The sequence below is a fragment of the Hyperolius riggenbachi genome, chromosome 3 (genome assembly GCF_040937935.1).
Source record: "Hyperolius riggenbachi isolate aHypRig1 chromosome 3, aHypRig1.pri, whole genome shotgun sequence".
NCBI lineage: Eukaryota > Metazoa > Chordata > Amphibia > Anura > Hyperoliidae > Hyperolius > Hyperolius riggenbachi.
Window position 1 is genome coordinate 7,092,531 of NC_090648.1, and position 16,954 is coordinate 7,109,484.

The 16,954-nt window shown below is 49.5% G+C and overlaps 1 protein-coding gene across 1 annotated transcript in view; it reads right to left on the minus strand.

Annotated features, from left to right (window-relative positions):
* LOC137560836 (thialysine N-epsilon-acetyltransferase-like) overlaps positions 1–14,340 on the minus strand; it is a 32,037-nt gene extending 17,697 nt beyond the window's left edge. The window contains exons 1-4 of the mRNA XM_068271972.1: positions 14,190–14,340; positions 12,028–12,079; positions 4,240–4,326; positions 1,508–1,609 (exon numbers count right to left, since the gene is read on the minus strand). Of these exons, the coding sequence (XP_068128073.1) occupies positions 1,508–1,609; positions 4,240–4,326; positions 12,028–12,079; positions 14,190–14,255 (307 nt within the window). The 5' untranslated portion in view covers positions 14,256–14,340. The remainder of the gene's footprint in view (positions 1–1,507; positions 1,610–4,239; positions 4,327–12,027; positions 12,080–14,189) is intronic.
* Positions 14,341–16,954: the final 2,614 nt, after the last annotated feature.

The window sequence follows — 16,954 nt, forward strand, 5'->3', positions numbered from 1 at the left end:
ATGTTCTCTGCTTCATCCTTCACTGCTCAGCCTGCTTGTTAGCAGTCCTGATAAAATCCCTGACTGAGCATTCAGTCTGGCTTCGCTCAGAAATCATTATTGCTGAGTCATTATAGCAGAGCCAGAAGGGGCCAGGCTTAGGCTTGAAAAGACATCAGAGAAGACAGACTCAGCTATAATGATTCCTGAGAAAAGCCAGACTGAATGCTCAGTCTGGGATTTTATCAGGTCTGATTAAAAGCAGGCTGAGCAGTGAAGACTGAAACAGAAAGCAGGGTAGGTGTTTTCTCTAATGTTCCTGCTGATATGTATGGTAAAATACATGAGGGTGCTTCGTCACTGGATCACTTTAAGTTAAGGCTCAAAGAGGCAGACCAAGTAAAATCTCGGATAGACAGAAGCGACGAATGGTGAGAACAGTCAGTCAACCCACAGACCAGCACCAAAGACCTACAACATCATCTTGCTGCAGACGGAGTCATTGTGCATCGTTCAAACCATTCAGCGCACTTTACACAAGGAGATGCTGTATGCGAGAGTGATGCAGAGGAAGCCTTTTCTCCACCCACAGCACAAATTGAGCCACTTGAGGTATGCTAAAGCACATTTGGACAAGCCAGCTTCATTTTGGAATAAGTTGCTGTGGACTGATGAAACTAAAATTTAGTTATTTGGGCATAACAAGGGGCATTATTCCTGGATGAAAACACAGCATTTCAAGAAAACACCTGCTACCTACAGTAAAATATGGTGGTGGTTCCATCATGCTGTGTGGCCAGTGCAGGGACTGGGAGTCTTGTCAAAGTTGAGGGACGCATGGATTCCACTCAGTATCAGCAGATTCTGGAGACAATGTCCTGGAATCAGTGACAAAGCTGAAGCTGTGCCGGGGCTGGATATTTCAGCAAGACAACAACCCTAAACACTGCTCAAAATCCACTAAGGCATTCATGCAGAGGAACAAGTACAACATTCTGGAATGGCCATCTCAGTCCCCAGACCTGAATATAATTGAAAATCTGTGGTGTGAGTTAAAGAGAGCTGCCCATGCTTGGAAGCCATCAAACCTGAATGAACTAGAGATGTTTTATAAAGAGGAATGGTCCAAAACACCTTCAACCAGAATCCAGACTCTCATTGGAACCTACAGGAAGCGTTTAGAGGCTGTAATTTCTACAAAAGGAGGACCTACTAAATATTGATTGTATTTCTTTTTTGTGGTGCCCACATTTATGCACCTGCCTAATTTTATGTAAACAATTATTGCACACTTTCTGTAAATCCAATAAACTTCATATCACTTCTCAGATATCACTGTGTGTGTCTCCTATATGATATATTTATCTGACATTTTTTATCATAACAACCAACAATTTATACAGGAAAATCATGACGATTAACAAGGTTGCCCAAACTTCCGCATCCCACTGTATAGCACAGATCCAGGATAATCCTTATCACAGAATATAGGGAAGCCTGGGTCAGTGATATGAGAAGGTATACTCACCTCTGTACTCCGGCATGATGTAGAGGTCCTCCAGGTACAGCGATCGCCCCTTAAATGTGCTGTAGATGTAGCAGTAGAGCGTATAGCCCACCAGCCGCGGACCTACAACACATCACATACATTTTATTATACTATATAAAAAGAGTGTGCCGTCTCCTACTATCCGGTCAAGCTCCTCCCACTATCCAGCCATGCTCCTCCCACTATCCAGCCAAGCTCCTCCCACTATCCAGCCAAGCTCCTCCCACTATCCAGCCATGCTCCTCCCACTATCCAGCCAAGCTCCAGACCAGAAATGTCCAGCTACATCTTATCCCCACCCCCGCCTGGAATGTCAGAGATTGTTCAGAGGGTCCCATCACAGCGCAGGAGGGGTGTGGGGAAGATTGGAGAAGCCTCATCCAGAGGGTTTAAAGTACCCTTTAAAGAGAACCCAAGGCGGGAGGGATATGGGAGCGGCCATCATTATTTCCTTGTAAACAATGCCAGTTGCCTGGCAGCCCTGCTGATATTCTTGCTTAAGTGGTGTCTGAGTTAAAACCCTGGAACTAGCATATGGCTGATCCAGTAAAATCTGAGTCAGCTGAGTCAGAGTACCTGATCTGCTGCATGCTTGTTCAGGGGCTATGGCTAAACGTATTAGAGACGCACAGTGGTGTAGCTAAGGAGCTATGGGCCCCGGTGCGAGTTTTGCATTGGGGCCCCCCCAAGCACTCTATACATAACAGTTGATACGAGGCACCAAATCCAGCTAGAAGGGGGTGGGGAACAGCTTGTTACTGATTATTATCAGTCAAGCATCTATAGAAGTGATCATTACATGCACAGGACCAATAGAGAGCTAATACTGCAGTTAAGGGAGAGCCCTACAGGGCCCCTCCAGTTCAAGGGCCCCAGTGCAGACCAGACCTCTGCAACCCCTATTGTTACGCCACTGGAGACACAGGATAAGGAGGACTGCCAAGCAACTGGGATGGTTTACATTAGAAGGAAATAAATAAGACCGCCTCAATATCCCTCTCAATATGAGGTCACCTAATAAGAATGAACTGAGAAAGCCTGCCCTCTGCTGGTGATTATGGTGTACTGCATTCTTCTAGGAGTTATAATATTAGTTTCTCTTGGTACCTGCCAGTGGCGTCACTACGCCATTTGATCCAGGGCACCGCCCACAAACCTGTTACCATGGTGACCCGGATCTATTATGGCCCCCGTGCCCCATCCTCTCTGGCTCCCCTCATCAGACCTCAGATTGTGGCGACTCCGCCCACCCTTCACTCCCTCTCCACCCCCCCCCCCCCTTCCCCGCTAGTCCCCCGCTCATCTTCAAACAGCGGCTGCTTACCTCTGCCTGGATTCCAGCATGGAGCCTGGAGACCAAAGCCGCAGATCTCTCTCTTCCTTCTCTGTTCCCCTAGTGACCGATTCTGCTAATGACGCTAATCACGTCATTATCAGAAACCGAGCATCAGTGAAACAGCAGGAGGAAGAGAAAGGCATGTGGCTGTGTTCTCCAGGCTCCATGCTGGAATCCAGGCAGAGGTAAGCAGCCGCTGTTTGTAGATGTGCGAGGGGAGGAGGAGGAGGGGGGGGACATGCGGGGGGGGGGGGGGTGAGTGCAGATGGGCAGCCCCTCTTAAAGCCCCATACCTACCTACCTACCCATACTTAAAGTCCCATACCTACTTACCTATACTGAAACCCCCACACCTACCTACCTATACTGTGGACCCCCTACCTACCAATACTGAAAGCCCCATATCTACCTACCTATACTGATGAACCTTATACCTACCTATACTAAAGGCCCCATACCTACCTAAATATACTGAGCACCCCATACCTACCCACCTATGCTGAAGACCCCTATACCTAGCTATCTATACCTAGATACCTATCCTGAAGGCATCTATACCTAGCTACCTATGCTGAAGCAAAGCCCCCGGGCCCAGCAAAGTAAAGCCCCTGGGCCCCAGACAAGAAAAGCAAAGCCCCCAGCCCAGCCTAGCAAAGCCCCAGCAATGCAAAGTCCCTGGTCCCAGCAAAGCCAAGCCCCCAGCCCAGAAAAGCAAAGCCCCAAGCTCCAGCCCAGCAAAGCAAAGCCCCCAGCAAAGCAAAGCCCGAGCTCCAGCCCAGCAAAGCAAAGCCCGAGCTCCAGCCCAGCAAAGCAAAGCCCCCAGCAAAGCAAAGCCCAAGCTCCAGCCCAGCAAAGCAAAGCCCCCAGCAAAGCAAAGCCCCAAGCTCCAGCCCAGCAAAGCAAAGCCCCCAGCAAAGCAAAGCCCGAGCTCCAGCCCAGCAAAGCGCACTGCCAAGCAAAGCTCACAGCTCAGCAAAGCCTAGTAAAGCCCGCAGCCCAGCAAAGCGTCCAAAAATGTCCTCACCCCAGTGAAGCCCGCAGCAAATTGCCCAGCCAAGCAAAGCCCCCAGCAAATCACCCAGCAAAGCCCCAAGCCCAGCACCCAGCAAAGCATCACCACCAGCCAGGCATCCCAGCATCACCACCCAGCATAACCGCCAGCCGAGTACAGCACACAGGCCAACCAGCCGAAGACAAGACAGAAGCCAGGTGAGGGGCTTATTTATGTGAAATACTGCCTATTGAATATATTTAATTTACACCACTGCTATGTTCATGTACATTTGGCCCCACCTATGACCACGCCCATTTTTTGCCACAATCTTTTCCTCTTGGTGCCCAGGATCTCCCAGGAACCTAGAAACACTCCTGGTACCTGCTAATCTCTTCTGTTCATCTTCAGGCTCCACCACAAGACATCGGAAGAGAGGAGAGGTTTCCTCAAATCCATCACGCCGCAGACCTAGGAAGAGAAGAGAACACAGCAAGGTCAGTGTGGACTCCAAGCTTCTCCACTCCCCTCTATCCTGGGCTCCCCCTAGTGGCCTGCTCATAGAAGACAGGTTTCCAGTGCTCATTATCAGGAGATTTCCACAAATGGTAAAGACAAGAAGCTGTGTGATTTCTCCACTTTGTGTTTTTTAGGTGATTGGTTTACTGATATGATCTTTTTACCAATAAAATAACACCCCAAGTGTAATGCCTAATCTAGAGAAGAACGTTCCTCATATTCTCTTCCACCCCGATATTCCGAGCTTCTCACGAGCCGCTCCTCACCTCTGGAACGTCCTTCTCCAATTCCACTGGCACTCGTGTTCAGCAGCAGCACTTCTCCACGCTTCCCACCCAGCCTGGAGCAGCATTACATGCCAATGTCATCACATTCCCACCCTCAGGGTTTCCAAATACAAGCTTAAAACTTCTCAAACTCAGAGGACCAAACACTGCCCGGCCCATGGACCAAACACTGCCCGGCCCATGGACCAAACACTGCCCGGCCCAAGGACCAAACACTGCCAGAACCAAACACTGCCCGGCCCAAGGACCAAACACTGCCCGGCCCAAGGACCAAACACTGCCCGGCCCAAGGACCAAACACTGCCCGGCCCAAGGACCAAACACTGCCCGGCCCAAGGACCAAACACTGCCCGGCCCAAGGACCAAACACTGCCCGGCCAAAGGACCAAACACTGCCCGGCCAAAGGACCAAACACTGCCCGGCCAAAGGACCAAACACTGCCCGGCCCATGGACCAAACACTGCCCGGCCCATGGACCAAACACTGCCCGGCCCATGGACCAAACACTGCCCGGCCCATGGACCAAACACTGCCCGGCCCATGGACCAAACACTGCCCGGCCCATGGACCAAACACTGCCCGGCCCATGGACCAAACACTGCCCGGCCCAAGGACCAAACACTGCCCGGCCCAAGGACCAAACACTGCCAGAACCAAACACTGCCCGGCCCAAGGACCAAACACTGCCTGGCCCAAGGACCAAACACTGCCCGGCCCAAGGACCAAACACTGCCCGGCCCAAGGACCAAACACTGCCCGGCCAAAGGACCAAACACTGCCCGGCCAAAGGACCAAACACTGCCCGGCCAAAGGACCAAACACTGCCCGGCCCATGGACCAAACACTGCCCGGCCCATGGACCAAACACTGCCCGGCCCATGGACCAAACACTGCCCGGCCCATGGACCAAACACTGCCCGGCCCATGGACCAAACACTGCCCGGCCCATGGACCAAACACTGCCCGGCCCATGGACCAAACACTGCCCGGCCCATGGACCAAACACTGCCCGGCCCATGGACCAAACACTGCCCGGCCCAAGGACCAAACACTGCCCGGCCCAAGGACCAAACACTGCCAGAACCAAACACTGCCTGGCCCAAGGACCAAACACTGCCCGGCCCATGGACCAAACACTGCCCGGCCCATGGACCAAACACTGCCCGGCCCAAGGACCAAACACTGCCAGAACCAAACACTGCCCGGCCCAAGGACCAAACACTGCCCGGCCCAAGGACCAAACACTGCCCGGCCCAAGGACCAAACACTGCCCGGCCCAAGGACCAAACACTGCCCGGCCCATGGACCAAACACTGCCCGGCCCATGGACCAAACACTGCCCGGCCCAAGGACCAAACACTACCCGGCCCAAGGACCAAACACTACCCGGCCCAAGGACCAAACACTACCCGGCCCAAGGACCAAACACTACCCGGCCCATGGACCAAACACTACCTCTACACAAGGGGTGGACACACTTCTTAGGCTTGTGAGCTACTTTAAAATTCACCGAGGCCAGGAGCTCTACCAACATTTCAAATACATGCGATTGCCCCCCCCCCCCCCCCCCGAAAGGTAGTTAAATATAGGTTTAGTATAGGTTAGCTAGGTATGTGTGCTTTAGGTATAGGTCCCTTCAGGATAGGTTAGCTAGGTGCATGTGCCTTCAGGATAGGTTAGCTTGGTGCATGTGCCTTCAGGATAGGTTAGCTAGGTGCATGTGCCTTCAGGATAGGTTAGCTTGGTGCATGTGCCTTCAGGATAGGTTAGCTTGGTGCATGTGCCTTCAGGATAGGTTAGCTTGGTGCATGTGCCTTCGGGATAGGTTAGCTAGGTGCATGTGCCTTCGGGATAGGTTAGCTAGGTGCATGTGCCTTCGGGATAGGTTAGCTAGGTGCATGTGCCTTCGGGATAGGTTAGCTAGGTGCATGTGCCTTCGGGATAGGTTAGCTAGGTGCATGTGCCTTCGGGATAGGTTAGCTAGGTGCATGTGCCTTCGGGATAGGTTAGCTAGGTGCATGTGCCTTCGGGATAGGTTAGCTAGGTGCATGTGCCTTCGGGTTAGGTTAGCTAGGTGCATGTGCCTTCGGGATAGGTTAGCTAGGTGCATGTGCCTTCGGGATAGGTTAGCTAGGTGCATGTGCCTTTGGGATAGGTTAGCTAGGTGCATGTGCCTTTGGGATAGGTTAGCTAGGTGCATGTGCCTTTGGGATAGGTTAGCTAGGTGCATGTGCCTTTGGGATAGGTTAGCTAGGTGCATGTGCCTTTGGGATAGGTTAGCTAGGTGCATGTGCCTTCAGGATAGGTTAGCTAGGTGCATGTGCCTTCAGGATAGGTTAGCTAGGTAAAGCAACCCCCCCCGACCCACCACCATAATTTAAAATTGTCCACCTCAGCAGCAAAGCCTTTGGCCTCGGTTCTCCTCTTCTCACAAGATGGAGGAGCATTGGTTAACAGACACGTGGGACCGTTCTCACTAAGGTTGCCAATGACCTAACTGCTAAAGCCAAAGGCAGATTTTCGGTACTAATACTCCTAAATCTGTCCTCTGCCTTCGACACTGTTGATCATACCCTACTTCTCCAGACCCTCTCAACACTGGGAATCAAGGGCCTTGCACACTCCTGGCTTAACTCTTACCTGTCTGGACGTTCTTTCATGGTCTCCTATGCCAATACCAACTCCTCTCCGCGCCCACTGTCTGTGGGAGTACCACAAGGGTCCGTCCTTGGACCCCTCCTCTTTTCCATTTACACCCATGGCCTGGGACAGATAATAAGCTCTTTTGGGTTTCAATATCACCTCTATGCTGATAACACCCACATTTATTGTTCTGCCACAGACCTCTCCACACTACTATTAAAAATCCCCGAATGTCTATCTGCTGTATCTACATTTATGTCATCCCGCTTCCTTAAACTCAATATGAGCAAAACGGAGATTGTGATATTTCCACCTTCGCTCTCTGTTCCACCTCCCATTGTCACAATCAATGTAGATAACACCCCAATAGCATCAACCCCCAAAGCTCGTTGCCTAGGGGTAACTCTGGACTCTCCTTTAAACCACATATTAACACTTTAACTACCTCCTGCTACTTCCATCTCAAAAACATTTCCAAAATTCGTCCCTTCCTTTCACAAGAAGCAACTAAAATGCTTGTGCATGCCCTAATCATCTCCCGTCTTGACTACTGCAACACACTACTCTGGTCTACCAAAAAGCAGACTGGCACCTCTCCAATCCCTACTAAACTCTGCGGCCCGTCTCATCCACCTCTCTTCTAGATCCTCTGAGGCAGCCCCTCTCTGCCAATCCCTCCATTGGTTACCAGTTACCCAAAGGATCCAGTTTAAACTTCTCACACTTGCATACAAAGCTCTACACAAGCTATCTCCTCCATACATTTCCTCTTTAATCTCCAGATACCTCCCCGCCCGGACCCTCCGTTCCTCACAGGAGACCCTTTTGTCCTCCAGCCTAGTCACCTCCTCTCACTCTCACATCCAAGACTTCTCACGGGCTGTCCCTCTCCTTTGGAACTCCCTCCCTCAGCCGGTTCGTCATGCCACGAGTCTGGAAACCTTCAAACGTATTCTGAAAACACACCTGTTCAGACAAGCCTATAATTTGCTATAGGCAGCACTGAAGGCACACTGGCTCACCCACTAATCCTGGTGTTTCCTTCCCCTTTGTTTCCTCCCCACTACCCTCTAGATTGTAAGCTCGCAAGGGCAGGGACCTCCTCCTAGTGTTTCTCATACTGCTGTTATTTTAACATATGTACATGTACCAACTACATATCAACTATGTATGTATCTGTATTTATTCTATTCAATGTTATGACTGTACAGTGTCTTGTATTTCTTATGTATATTTGTTCCCCATTATTTGTTTGTACTCTGTACAGCGCTACGGAAGATGTTGGCGCTATATAAATAAAAATAATAATAATAAATAATAATAATAATGGGCACATGGTCGGCACTCTGCAGCATCATAGAAAAGGGAGAGGAGATGCTCACAATTGGCTTCTCTCCCCTTCAGCCACACCTCTCTGCTTCAGCCACGCCTCTCCCCTTCAGCTGCGCGCTGGGTAGGGTTTTATGACAGCCGCGGCTACACAGTTTTGACAGGCGCAACCATGCAGCAGCTATATTTGACAAGGCATGGCCAGATGGCCGCGATCTGCCATATAGGCGATCGCGATCTACCAGTAGATTGCGATCAACCTATTGGGCACCCCGCTCTACATGGACCAAACACTGCCTATACATGGACCAAACACTCCCTCTACATGGACCAAACACTGCCTCTACATGGACCAAACACTGCCTCTACATGGACCAAACACTGCCTCTACATGGACCAAACACTGCCTCTACATGGACCAAACACTGCCTCTACATGGACCAAACACTGCCTCTACATGGACCAAACACTCCCTCTACACAGACCAAACTCTACATGGACCAAACACTGCCTCTACATGGACCAAACACCGCCTATACATGGACCAAACACTGCCTCTACATGGACCAAACACTGCCTCTACACGGACCAAACACTCCCTCTACACGGACCAAACACTCCCTCTACACAGACCAAACTCTACATGGACCAAACACTGCCTCTACATGGACCAAACACCGCCTATACATGGACCAAACACTGCCTATACATGGACCAAACTCTCCCTCTACACAGACCAAACACTTCCTCTACATGGACCAAACTCTACATGGACCAAACACTGCCTCTACATGGACCAAACTCTATATGGACCAAACACCGCCTCTACATGGACCAAACACAGCCTCTACATGGATCAAACACCCCCTTTACATGGACCAAACACCCCCTCTAGACCAAACACCCCCTCTACATGGACCAAACACCCCCTCTACATGGACCAAAAACCCCCACTAGACCAAACACCCCCTCTACATGGACCAAACACCCCCTCTACATGGACCAAACACCGCCTCTACATGGACCAAACACCGCCTCTACATGGACCAAACACCGCCTCTACATGGACCAAACACCGCCTCTACATGGACCAAACACCCCCTCTACATGGACCAAACACCCCCTCTACATGGACCAAACACCCCCTCTACATGGACCAAACACCCCCTCTACATGGACCAAACACTCCCTCTACATGGACCAAACACTCCCTCTACATGGACCAAACACTGCCTGGCAGGGGAGCCCAGTGATTTCTAGTTATGCCTCTGATTGTCCCTTCACTCCCTGTGCGGACAGTTATAGGTTATTGACAGTTATATGATATTGACAGTTATACTTTATGAACAGTTATTATATGGCACAAACAGAAAAATTGTTTCTTCTGGGGTGGTCTAAACATCCGGATCAGTGAATAATGGCGCACAGCACCTATGCATACCATTGGCGCCGCATTAAAAAGATACGCTTATCGCTATTTATCGTTAGTACTGCATAATAATGGCGCACAGGGAAAAAAGAAGAGAAACGGCACACACTAACGTTATTTATCAATAGTGGTACACACTAACGTTATTTATCAATAGTGGTACACACTAACGTTATTTATCAATAGTGGCACACAGTAACGTTATTTATCAATAGTGGCACACACTAACGTTATTTATCAATAGCGCCCTACATAAGCCAAACTGCAGACGTTATTTAACTGCAAAACGGGGAATGGATTTAATGTAACACTGTCAAGGTTAGGGTTAGGCACCACTGGGGGGGGGGGGGGGGGGTGGGTCTTAGGGTTAGGCACCACCAGGGGGGTCTTAGGCTTAGGAACCACCAGGTGGGTCTAATGCTGGGTACACACGATGAGATTTCCCGTTCGATTCCCGGATCGATTCGATTAAATCAAACATGTTCGATTGGGTTTCGATCGTTTTTTTCCGTCGATTTTGCATACCTATCATGAAAAAAATCGATCGAAATCCAATCGAACATGTTTGATTTAATCGAATTGATCCGGGAATCGAACGGGAAATCTCATCGTGTGTACCCAGCATTAGGCTTAGGCACCGCCAGGGGGCGGTTAGGGTTAGGCATCGCCAGGGGGGGTCTTAGGGTTAGGCACCAACCAGGGGGGGGGGGAGGTGTCTTAGGGTTAGGCACCACCAGGGGGTGGTTAGGGTTTGGCACCACCAGGGGGCGGTTAGGGATCACCAGGGTTGTGGTTAGGGTTAGGCACCAACCAGGGGGGGGGTCTTAGGGTTAGGCACCACCAGGGGGTGGTTAGGGTTAGGCACCACCAGGGAGTGCTTAGGGTTAGGCACCACCAGGGAGTGCTTAGGGTTAGGCACCTCCAGGGGGTGGTTAGGGTTAGGCACCTCCAGGGGGGTGGTTAGGGTTAGGCACCACCTGGGGGGTGGTTAGGGTTAGGCACCACCAGGGGGGGTCTTATGGTTAGGCACCACCTGGGGGGTGGTTAGGCTTAGGCACCACCAGGGAGGTCTTAGGGTTAAGCACCACCAGGGGGTGGTTAGGGTTAAGCACCACCAGGGGGATTTTAGGGGTTAGGGATAGGTACAGAGAGAATTCTGTGTGTTAACGGTAAATACCAATAAGGCTTTAACCTCTTGACGACCAGCTAACGCCTATTGGCGTAAACTGGTTGTCTGAGGGTTTCCATGGAAACGGCCGCTCGTTTGAGCGGGCCTTTCCATGTCAGTTCACGGAGGGTGTCTCCGTGAACAACCGGAGAGCCACCGATCGCGGCTCGCCGGCAAAATGTAAACACGCGGGGAAGAAATCCCCGCTGTTTACATCATACAGCGCTGCTGCGCAGCAGCGCCGTGACGTAGATCGGCGATCCCCGGCCTCTGATTGGCCGGGGATCGCCGGCATCTGATAGGCAGAAGCCTATCCTGTCAGGCGCAGGATGGATATCTGTCCTGCGCCGCTCAGAGGGGAAGGGAGAGGGAGGGAACGGGCGAGAGGGAGGAGAACGCTGCGGAGGGGGGCTTTGAAGAGCCCTCCCCCCCCCCCGCTAAGCAAATGCAGCCGGCGGCGATCAGACCACCCCAGCAGAACATCCCCCTAGTGGGGAAAAAGGGGGGTAGTCTGATCGCCCTGCTGCACTCCTGATCGGTGCTGCGGGCTGTAGAGCCCACGCAGCACCGATCACTGAAAAATCCCCTGGTCGTCAAGTGGTTAACGTTAAATAACAATAAGGCTTTAACATTAAATAGCGATAAGCGGCAAACGGATTAGCGGCAACACCGTGCGCCATTTTCAGATGGATGCCTAAACATCATATAGTCCTTGAAAAGGTGACTCCATCCTGCCTTTCAGAAACCATCTAACTCAGGAGGAACAAACAGCCACAGACCCCCGGTCCCCACTCACCTTCTGCCGTCAAGGCTACCTGGTCCTCCAAATTCTCAAATCTGGCCAGTTCCTGCAAAGCAAATGCATAATCACTGTTGGTTACTGCAGGCAAATTCTGATATTGCCACTAAGAATTACATTTGACAATCTACATAAGAAGACAGGAAAAGTGATACTGTGCAGCCTGCATACATACAGAATAACAGCAGATACTGAGAATTAGTGATGTAGCAAACATTACAATTTTGGTTCGCAAATGCAAACTTTCCGCAAAAGTTCATGAAGGGGCGAACCGCCATAGACTTTAATGGGCAGGCAAGTTTTAAAACCTAGAGGGACTGTTTGTGGCCACAAAAGTGATGGAAAAGTTCTTTCAAGGGGCCCAACACCTGGAGGGGGCATGCCGGAGGGGAATCCATGCCAAAAGTCCCACCAAACATTACGTAGTTGACGCAAAGTCGTGTTTTAATCTCTAAAGGGCAGAAATCACATTACATTCCATATTAGTGGATTTAAGTGCTTTAAAACGTCCGGCGTGTGTGCACAGCAGTAAGGTAGTGTAAGGGTTAGGCCCGGTTTACACTGACAGGCGAAACACCACGTTAAACGCACCACAAACAACCACAAAGAGCTTTAGTGATAACGTCAGGTGAGCAATTCATTGTTTTTGCTAGTTGACACCTCCAGGACATAAACATTAGTCCTCTCGGTGGCAATCGTTGTGTAGTGGTGTGTAGTGACTAGCTGCTGGGGCCGAGTGCTATAATCACATCGCAGGAGATTTGGGCGCAGCCGGCGCCACCATAGACCATAATAGGTATTACAGCTATAGCGGCGCACAGTGAGCAGAAGTTACATTTTAAAACACTGTATTTCGGCCGGCAGCAATAGCTGGAAGCCGAATTACATCATTCTGGACCATCCATATGGACCTGGAGGGGAAATAGTAATTAAAGGGACACTTAAGTCAAATAAAAAAAATGAGTTTTACTCACCTGGGGCTTCCAATAGCCCCCTGCAGCTGTCCGGTGCCCTCGCCGTCTCCCTCCGATCCTCCTGGCCCCGCCGGCAGCCACTTCCTGTTTCGGTGACAGGAGCTGACAGGCTGGGGACGCGAGTGATTCTTCGCGTTCCCAGACACATTAGCACCCTGTATGCTGCTATATGGTATAAGATATATGCTATAGCAGCATAGATGGCGCTATTGTGGCCAGGAATGCGAAGAATCACTCGCGCCAGCCTGTCAGCTCCTGTCACCGAAACAGGAAGTGGCTGCCGGCGGGGCCAGGAGGATCGGAGGGAGACGGCGAGGGCACCGGACAGCTGCAGGGGGCTATTGGAAGCCCCAGGTGAGTAAAACTCATTTTTTTTGTTTGACTTAAGTGTCCCTTTAATGCCGCCAGGACCTGTGCAGCAGCAGGATAAGCCATATACCAGCTGTATCCTGCATCCAAGTTTCCCGACAGTGAATTCTCTCATAGGCCTGTGGAGGGACTGAGAAGGCAACAATAAGTCAGGCAGGCTGGAGCAAAGCATTCCACAGAAGGAGCGAGCAAGTCAGCTTATCTATGTTATATTGCAGCTGACTGTTTACTCTGTCATCCCAGTGAAAGCTCCAGTCCTGCTCTGTCTCTGTGGCTCCGCAGACACTCATCACAGCCCTGTAAATCTCCCGGCACTGAGAAGCGCTCAGGCTACGTCACTCAAGCAGCCGGGAAATAGAAAGGCAAGGGCGGCACAACTGAGGAGAGCACAGTGCGCCCTGGTGCGCAGGGGAGCCTGGAGAGGGGGAAAAATAGTTCTTAAAAAAAAACGCTGGCGGTATTGATGGCCCCCTCATTCCCGTGTGGCTGCACTAATTTACCGGCAGATGACGTGCCGGTAAAAAATTATTTTCAGGCGCCGGCTTTTTAATGTAGTTACCGGTGGAGCCCGTCAGATACTGGTTCGGTGGCAACCCTAGTAGGGGGGCACATTCAGAGGGAGGGAGGAATGATGGCAGCCCGACTTCCCGCATTGGCACGGCTGGTGGCTCGATCCTTTCCTCTGCCTCCTCTCTGCCCAGCCGGCCGGGACACAAGAGGGGTGGCGCGGGATAGCGGGAGAGCCCCCCCAACCCAGGACAGTCCTGCCAGATCCGGGACACTTGGGGAGGCTGAGTATAACTCTCATCATCCTACCATGACCATGCGGATAATCTCCTCGCAGTCTGCGGCCTCTGCTGGGCGCACTCTGTACTCGGCCATCCTGTGTCCTCCGCTACCGGCTGCCGCCCTCCTCCCGTCCGACGCTGGGAAAGGGGAGGGGAATGGTGCAGAGAATGGAGGGTCAGAGTACTGAGTCTCTCTGAGCTGCAGGAGACAGGACTGGAGAATGAGAGGGAACGTTATCACTTTATAGTGTCTGATCAGGTGACTGAAGTGTGGCTGGATTAGCTGCATTCTTGTTTCAGGTGTGTGATTCCGACTGCAGCCAATAAGATCAGCAGGACAGATCAATGAGATCAGCAGGACAGATCAATGAGATCAGCAGGACAGCCAGGCAACTGGTATATAGAGTAAAAAATAGAGGCGCCAAAATAGGATAAAATAAATTAGAAACCGTTTAAAATGAGGGGGTGGGTGGAACCACTACCCTCAAAAATGACCAGGCTAAATGCAAGCCGCAATAACAAACAGATATTTATTGGTCTCCAGAAATAATGCAACGCGTTTCACGGGCACACATCCCGCTTCATCAGGCAATCTGAGGTAGGAGAACACTGGGGGAAAAAAGGAAAACAGAAAAAATGCTAAGAGGTACTCAGATGTTTTCATCATAATTTTTCATATCACCCTTATAATTGTTCTAATTGACTTCCATCTAGTTTCATGAGTAATTAGTTGTGAAATATATAGAGTAAAAATTATCTATGTGACATAGTAGAATCGCATGGTAAAAACCATGTCCAACCACCCTGTGGTGGAAAAACGTTTGTATGCATGTATACAGTCAGCAACTAATAAGGCAATGTTGTCCATGCACGGCGGCATGTAAAAGTATTGGTGTAAAAACAGTAACACTTACCAGTTGTGGGTCAATTATGAGCTTGAGCGCCTCTGTAGTTTGAGTGCGCTCACCTTGGATCATTTTATTGAATAACTGATGGCTGGAATTCCCGCCGAGCGGGTCTAGGAGCCGGAAACGGATCTGACGCATGGGCAGCACCATGCGTCATAAGTACATTGGTCATAGTAAAAGATAGGGCCGCACGAAGACGCTTCACCCGGACGCAGTTACGCAGCGTGCGTCCGCGTCACGGTGTAAGAGGTGATGTGGGCGGGTGCGTGTGCAGGTGGCTGCGCCTGTATACAGGCGTCATAGCATGGAGATTAATGTGGGCGGGTGTGTGTGTGCGGGCGGCGGCGCATGCGTTTAGGCAGAGAAAGGCGCCGCCGTCACCATCACTGGTAGGGGCAGATTGCCCTACTTAATCAAAAAGGGGGGTTAAGCTAAGGCCAATGTAGGAAGGAAGCGAACAGCTTCTGTTAAGGGCTAAGGGGAGTCAATTTATGGCTGGGACAAAGTAATCAATCGTATGGTTACAGGCAGCTTACATCGCTGTAGTGACAGTGTCATAATGTAGCTGTGTGGCTCTCTAGGTGCTTTGCTGCCATCCGCTGGTTCGAGATGGTATTGCACCTGTGTTAGAACACTAATGAAATATAAGGCACTGCATTTACTTTAGGGAAAAACATTCTTTTCATATATTAGCTATTCATACCTGTGGATAGTTCTTATAGGTGTTATTGATTATATATGATTTCGTCATGATTCCTTATATGATGTGAGACATGAGGGTGGTACCCTCCAAGATAGGTATTAAAGTGCAAATTGTACAGTATAAAATATAAAATAATACAAAATAATACAAAATGTACATAACACATAAGATGTGGAACATGATATCATCCAAAATAGATATTGAAGTGCAAAATGTACAATATAAAATATAATAAATACAAAATGTATATAACATATAAAATTGAGCCATCAGACTTCAGACACACTATGAGGTATAAAAGAGGACATTTCTTTAAAAATTAGTCAAAAAATGAAAAAAGTAAAAGAGAGGACTAAAATGAAAACGTTTAGGCCTAATAATTTAGTACAGTTTTTCCAACACTTCGTTTAACCCTTCTGGAGCAAGGGTTCTTAGTGTCTGGATCCAGTACATTTCTCTTGTCCGTATCGCCTCAGAAATATTCGTGGTCTGTATCTGCTCAATGAGCGTGACCCTGAGGGATTTGGGGTCTCCATTGTGGTGGGTACTGTAGTGCTTGGATACACTATGTGAGGGATATTTTTTAAGAATGTTTCTTTTGTGTTGTCCCTCACATAGTGTATCCAAGCACTACAGTACCCACCACAATGGAGACCCCAAATCCCTCAGGGTCACGCTCATTGAGCAGATACAGACCACGAATATTTCTGAGGCGATACGGACAAGAGAAATGTACTGGATCCAGACACTAAGAACCCTTGCTCCAGAAGGGTTAAACGAAGTGTTGGAAAAACTGTACTAAATTATTAGGCCTAAACGTTTTCATTTTAGTCCTCTCTTTTACTTTTTTCATTTTTTGACTAATTTTTAAAGAAATGTCCTCTTTTATACCTCATAGTGTGTCTGAAGTCTGATGGCTCAATTTTATATGTTATATACATTTTGTATTTATTATATTTTATATTGTACATTTTGCACTTCAATATCTATTTTGGATGATATCATGTTCCACATCTTATGTGTTATGTACATTTTGTATTATTTTGTATTATTTTATATTTTATACTGTACAATTTGCACTTTAATACCTATCTTGGAGGGTACCGCCCTCATGTCTCACATCATATAAGGAATCATGACGAAATCATATATAATCAATAACACCTATAAGAACTATCCACA